General features: G+C 44.5%; 1 protein-coding gene across 3 annotated transcripts in view; it reads left to right on the top strand.

The window, feature by feature from the left end:
* The window catches only part of prkg1 (protein kinase cGMP-dependent 1), a gene marked incomplete at its 5' end in the record, with an annotated part of 141,921 nt that overhangs the window by 102,533 nt on the left and 31,888 nt on the right, over positions 1-7,500 (top strand). For all 3 annotated transcript variants that reach the window (XM_080835161.1, XM_080835159.1, XM_080835160.1), the window contains one exon: positions 1,375-1,469. In XM_080835161.1, coding sequence (XP_080691287.1) covers positions 1,375-1,469 — 95 coding nt within the window. The remainder of the gene's footprint in view (positions 1-1,374; positions 1,470-7,500) is intronic.

Below are 7,500 nucleotides of genomic sequence, written 5' to 3'. Positions count from 1 at the left end.
CAGCAGGAGAGAGTTTGGAGTGATATACTCCACACAATCCTCTTGACTTTGTGCTCTCGCATCTACAGGTCTCTCATTGGCTATATTGGCCGCCATGTAGACAAAGGTCTGGAATTCTCCCCATGTGAAGATTCCATTGCCACCTACATTCTGGAGGGCTCTCTTTACAGTCTGCACTGCTGCTTCAGCTGCTCCATTTCTATGAGGTGAGTCTGCAGGATGGATCTTCCAGGACCATTTTGTGCCATTCTTGACCGCCTTTTCCTCCATTCCTGATCTTTCCAGATTCTCCAGGAACCGATAGAGGTCTTCAAGGACAGGTTTGGCCCCGACAAAGTTGGTGCCTGGATCAGACCATACCTTGCTGGGGTGTCCCTTCAGTGATGTAAATCGTTGGTAGGCAAGCATAAATCCTTCTGCAGACATATCACTGACAATGTCAGCATGAATAGCTCTGGATGCCATGCAACTGAACACGATACCCCACACCTTCAGCCTCACCCTCTTCTTCACCTCATCTTTCACTTCATATGGCCCAAATAGGTCCACGGCATTAAACTGAAATGGAGCTGCTGGCGAGGTTCGCTCAGGTGGTAGGTCACTCATTATTTGTTGACACCGTTTTGCCTTCATTTTCCTGCAGATTACACAAGTCAACTACTTTTTTGACAATCCTTCTTCCCTTAACCACCCAGGCTTTTCTTCTCATCCTCAACAGTGTTCCTGCTATACCCTCATGATTGATATTGTGGGCTTCTCTTGCAAGCAATGTAGAAATTCACGCATCTTGTGGGAGAATTGGCACTAAAGATTTGTCTTCTCTGAAGACCTGAATTCTGCCGCCGCAGAGAAGGAGTCCATCTTTCTGCTTAACCACTACTAACCGGTTGAGTGTAGTGTCAGGAAATGTTGTGCCTTCTTGAGCTGCCAAGCAGAGAGTTCTGAAGGCATACTCACAATCTTCCACATTGATTACAAGAGCTTTCGATTTTTCTTTTGAGGGTGATGCCTCCCACTTTGGTTTCTTTGTGGTCTGGCCTTTAAGGCCTAGCCAGCCTGTCTTACCCAAGCAAAGACATTCACCAGCCTACCTGTATTTCCTACTTCCTGGCATTAGGACCACTTACTGTTTCAAAATAAAAGTTCGATTTTTATCTAAAACAAAAGTAAATCTAACAGCACACACACACACACACACACACACACACACACACACACACACACACACACACACACACACACACACACACACACACACACACACACACACACACACACACACACACACACACACACACACACACACACACACACACACACACAGAGACACACACAGACACACACAGAGTTAAATGTTTTCTTTTGTCCTCACAGGTGAATGTCACGCGAGAGGACACACCCAATGACGCGCCAGTCTACTTGCGAGGACTAGGCAAAGGAGACTGGTTTGGGGAGAAAGCCCTTCAGGGGTGAGTAGGCTGCAACCTCAGAGTTCTCATCTACATCAATACTGTAGCTAGGTAGAGACTGAGTCCTCATCAACCTGATGTTGTAGATAAGTAAAAACTGAGTCCTCATCAACCTGATGCTGTAGATTGGTAGAAACTGTACGATTCCTTCATCAAGCAAACTAGACAAATGCTTGGCGGACAGATGAACATGAGAGGCGGTCGATGGACTGAAATACAAAATATTCCATTTCAGACATTCAGACCATTTTTTCTCTTCTCCTTCACTCAATGCAGACACACACCTCAAATACATCTCACACATAAATACACAAGTAGATGGTTTGTCAGGGTCAGACAAGAACATGGAGTTGGAGGACAGGAGGAGAGGGGAGAGGACAGAGAACAGGAGGAGAGGAGAGAGGATAGGAGGAGAAGAGGGAGGACAGGAGGAGAGGGGAGAGGAGGAGAGGGCAGGAGGAGAGAAGAGAGAAGAAGAGGAGAGGGGAGAGGACAGGAGGAGAGAAGAGAGGGGGAGAGGAGAGGGGAGAGAACAGGAGGAGAGAAGAGAGGAGAAGAGGAGGGGGAGAGAACAGGAAGAGAGAAGAGATGAGAAGAGGGGAGGAGAGAGGGAGCAGAGAGAGCAGGAGAGCAGTGCCCTCCCTAAGTGGCGCTTCAAGAGGCCCTCTGTTCCTGCTGCTAGCTCCCTGGAAGAAGACGTGCTGCCACCATACTCTCACAAGACACTGCACACACACACACACACACACACACACACACACACACACACACACACACACACACACACACACACACACACCACCAGCACACATACATATACGTATATATATTTGAGAGCTCCTTTTGTCAGACTCAAGGTCACCACCTGTGCTCTTTGAGAACAAAGTAAGGACAGTGTATAATACAAACACACACACACACACACGCACGCACACACACACACTATATTATGTGAAAACAGATTTACATGTACAAGTATACATTTGTGAACATATATGCACACTCACATGCATACATCTCTATGTGTACGCACAAACACACAGGCATCTCTACTCAGATAGAGACATTTGCACATATACAGACACACACATCCAAACACACACTCTCTCACATCGAGGAGTTCCACAAGTCACTTTACTCCAGTGCTAAAACAGGACAGCGCTGCACTGTGTGTGGGTGTGTAGTTCACCAGACTGGTAAATCACTTCAGAGGTAAAAAAAAATTGCAACAGCACACACTCGAGAGCTCCTAATAATTACACTTGACGTCCAACATATGCAGCATCAGTTTGGGACATCTGCTTGAATGAAGTGCAAAGGCCTCAGGATTATTTTTGTACCGTGTCTAATGCAGCTCGGAGGTCAGACTTACAGCGGATCATTTCACAGGCTGGGTAACAGAGGTCCTAGGGTGGAAATGCCATAAAAGCTTTTAGCATTTTTTGGTGTCCCATCCCCGCTTCACTGCACTCAGGGGGGTTTCACATAATGTTCTCTGGCTGTTTTATGCCAACGCAGAGATGCACACACGGAAACACATACACAGGTACACAAATGCACACGATCATGGTCAAACAGACTGTACATCTCTCTCTCTCTCTCTCTCTCTCTCTCTCTCTCTCTCTCTCTGTGAGACACATGTGTGACACACACTCTCTCTGTGACACACACACACACACACACACACACACATGTGCAATTACAGTCACACACATCTAAAGATTTCTTTTAATTTTTAGCAAGTAAAAGGTCAATTCTGTAACCCCTAAACCTCATTAGCATCACAGCTGCCTGAGAAACCTTGTTGTAGAGCAAGTAGAAAGAGAAAGAGAGACCGAAGGATAGAGAGAGAGAGAGAAATAGATGGATAGGGTGAGAGAGATGATATAGAGAGAGAGATGGATAGAGAGAGAGACAGAGAGATAGATGGAAAGAGAGAGAGATAGATAGAGAAAGACAGAGAGATGGATAGAAAGAGAGCTGGATAGAGAGACCTAGAGAGATGGATAGAGAGAGAGAGAGAGATACATGGATTGAGAGAGAGATGGATAGAAAGAGAGATGCTAGAGATAGAGAGAGATGGATAGAGAGATGGATAGAAAGAGAGATGGATAGAGAGACCTAGAGAGATGGATAGAGAGAGAGAGAGAGAGAGAGAGATACATGGATTGAGAGAGAGATGGATAGAAAGAGAGATGCTAGAGATAGAGATAGATGGATAGAGAGAGAAAGACAGAGAGATACATGGATTGAGAGAGAGACGGATAGAAAGAGATGGATATATATAGAGAGAGGGTTTCTGCCCTCTGCTGTGTAATACAGACAGAGTGTAGTGCTTCGTGCTAAAGAGGACTAATCCTGTCTGAGCCACTATGTACTGTGATGACAGAGAGGGAAGAGGAGGATGGGGTAGAGGGAGGAGGAGGGAAAGAGAGACATGGACAGAGAGAAAGAAAGAGAAGGGAAGAGAACAAACACGCTCGCTCTTGCTGCCACACTGAAGGGGTGGGTGATGGGTTGGTGTGTATATGTGTACAGGGCAGGGTGATAGTGACATGGTGTTGACTGTGTGTGTGTGTGTGTGTGTGTGTGTGTGTGTGTGTCTGTGTGTCTGTGAGTGTGTGTGGATGTGTGTGTGTGTGTGTGTGTGTGTGTGTCTGTGTGTCTGTGTGTTTGAGTGTGTCTGTGTGTTTGCGTGTGTGTATGTGTGTATGTGTGTGTGTGTGTGAGAGAGAAAGAGAGAGAGAGAGAGCATAAGTCCCCATAAGCAAGACTGTAGTATAAAGGAGTCTTATCAGCCATCTTCTCCTCTATGAAGGTTTGTAGTCAAAGATGGTTACAGTTTTTCCAACCATTTTCACACTTGTCTCAATACCATGTATCAGTAGATTTTGTGAACTAAACTGTGGATACTTTTCCATTGCTTAGATACAAAATGCATTCAATGACCTCTTCCAAAATGCTCACACTTGAAATAAGACAAATGTATGTTCTGCTTTGTTTTGTTTTGTTTGTTTGCAGCCTTGTTACCATATACCAAGGGTAAATCTGCCACACTACAGAGTGGTATATAAGTACGGTATTGTGGCAGGCCAACAGATCAAGAAAATATGTTCTTGGTGTCATGACAAAAGCTTGCGTTGAAATATTTGTGGAATATGGGGAGTTTTAGGGGTGGATAAGATGTGCTACAGATTTTTTCTAAAGATTCAAGCCAAGGGAGAATGTTGCGATACTGTTAATGTGAAGTTCATAAACATTTCACCACAGATCAGCATCAGGGCTGCAGAAAACGTCTAGTGGTAGTCTCATGTGTTGTTTCACTTACTGTACTGGCATACCACAGTATACCACAGAACATTATGCATGAAGCTGTCTTGAGGCATACAGGTTTATGTTTACTGTATTTTATTTTATATTACAGTGTGTACGAGGTGTCATACGTTTTTCTTTTCTTTTGCAATGCAAAACTAAACTGTGCAAAAGTAGAGGATACAGCAACACATAATATACGCATTTTGCAATGCTTTAAGTTTTCTGTGTTTTTTAGTTAATTGTACATTGAGTGATGAAGTAGTTAAATGGAAGAGAGCATATGCTATAGTTATGGCAGCATGAGTCACTTTTGGGTAAAGTATGAAGTGTTTTGGTGGTTGTAGTGCAGGTTAACTGATGTGCTGAGGTGTGTGTCTGTAAAGCCCACTGTGTGAAGAGTTTTTAAAAAGTTGACATGGTATTGAGACAAGTGTGAAAATGATTGGAAAAAACTGTAATATCAAGCACACAAATACAGAGAATATCTCCTCCTGATCCATCTTTTTTCACAGATTCATTTAATTTGCCACTTTTAAAAGAGCAAAAAGCTTTTCTGGTGAGGTGATGATCTTTGACCCCAAAGCGATTAATTCTTTTAGGAGGAATTAATGAAGTGCCTAAGGCACACACACACACAACCAACATAATGTGTAAGATGAGGATGTGAACTTACACAAGGGAATCAAAACACTAATTTCTTAATAATACTGTTTCAAGAATATGACAATATAACTCCAAAGGACAACTTCCACGCCCCCGATTATAGATCTAAATATCATGTGTTATGTTCACTGACCTACTTGTTGCAGTAAGTGTGTGTTTGTGTGTGGCCTTTTAGGGAGACAAGCACATTTCCTCATCAATAATTAAAATCAGTCCAATCTGGTGTAATGGTTCGACCCCCCCCCCCCCCCCCCCCCCCAAGAAAAAAACTGAAACGGGCACCTCTTTGTTTCCTGTTTTGTAGCGAAGAACAAAGACATCATAAGACGAATTAAACATCACACACCTACTCACGGGCCTCTCCTTATTGTGTGCTTTCATGCTGTTTGCCTTAGGGCCAGAATGTAGTTAGGTGCTGCCCTCGCTTTGATGTTTCTCAGGAGAGTCATCCTTAGCAATAATAGTGTGTGCGTGTGTGTGTAAGTGTATGAGTGTGTGTATGTGTGTGTGTGTGTGTGTGTAAGGGGTGTGTGTGAGTAAGGAGGTGTGTGTGAGTGTGTGTTTTGTGTCTGTGTGAGTGGGTGTGTGAGTGTCGTTAACTGTGTGTCTGTGTGATAGTCAGTGTGTGTGTGAGTGTGTGTGGTGCATTACTTGAAGTGTGAGAGGCGTCATGGCTCCAAATAGTCTCTTCTTGATCTCGTTGCTTTTGATGGCACCTCTGACTCCACCGTCTCTTGGCTTTAAGACGCGACATTAGCACACGGTCTCTGCTCTCCACCTGCGTGTGATGAGGCCGAGGCCTCTCTGCTATGCCTTTAGCAAATCACTCAGCGCTTCACTTGAAAGGACACGCCGTTTGCTCAAGTCATCCACTTTAATCTTAGAGATATTTGACCATCGTTCACAGCTCCATGGGGACCCTTATGAGGAGGAAGAGGAGGAGGAGAGACAGAATGGGGGAGCGAGAGAGGAGAGGGCCTCTTAAGGAGGAAACAGCAAAGCATCCTGGGCCTTTTGCAGATGACATGTAAAGGCGGAACTGCCTTTTGATGTTGAAGGGCTTGTGTGCTGAAAAGGATGAGCCCATGTGTGACTCACCTCATCTCAGGGAAATTAATTTTTAATTGTTGTCAATTACCAAGGGCATAGGTGGAAGGCATTATGGCTCGGGATCGTTTTCATGCTGAGTTAAGCTTTGGGAGGTACACACACAAACTCGCACACTCACTCACATCTCTCTTACTCTTACAAACACATACAAACACACACACACACCTACACACACACAGTCCTCTCTCAGATCTCTCTTTGTCTTTGACACAGACAGACAAAAACACACACAGTGACAGAAACTTCACACAATTGCACACAATAAATCTAGACGCAAGTCTATGGGCACCCACACTTCTCACATGTGAGCATATTCTTGCCATGTACCTACATGTTCAAGCACCCCAGCAACCGTCCATAGCAACCAAAGAGGAGCTCTGGCCTCTTGCACTTTCCACTTAGTGCCTGTCTGAATAGCCCACATACATAGGAGTCTACTTCATGGGCTCTGTTTCATGTATGATTGGATCCGGATCAGTTGATGTTTGATTGAGTGAACTGCCGGCTGTCATTTGCAGCCATGTTCTGTTTGTCTAACTTTCTTTTCTCTGCCCGCAAAGCTTTGACATATGCACAGGCACAAGCAACACATATACAGAGAGAAAGATACAGAGCCAGAGAGATACAGAGAAATACAGAGACAGAGAGAGATACAGAGAGAGAGAGAGAGAGAGAGAGAGAGAGAGAGACAGACTTTTGAAAAAAAGAGTGAGACAGAGAAGGAGGGAGATAGAGGGAGAGAGTGGGAGAGAGAGAAAGAAGAAAACACAGACAGAGTAGTCTGTTCACAGTTCTGACCTTTTCTACACACCAGACCGTAAGCTGCTGTGATGCCGGCTGAAGGTGTTGATACTCTGGTGGAATATGTTTAGACATGCCTCACACACACATACAAACACACACACACACACACACACACACACACACACACACACACACACAG

The sequence above is a fragment of the Sprattus sprattus genome (genome assembly GCF_963457725.1).
Source record: "Sprattus sprattus genome assembly, chromosome: 3".
In the NCBI taxonomy this organism is placed as follows: domain Eukaryota; kingdom Metazoa; phylum Chordata; class Actinopteri; order Clupeiformes; family Clupeidae; genus Sprattus; species Sprattus sprattus.
The sequence above is the reverse complement of the archived record's forward strand: the minus strand, read 5'-3'. Positions and strand labels throughout refer to the sequence as shown.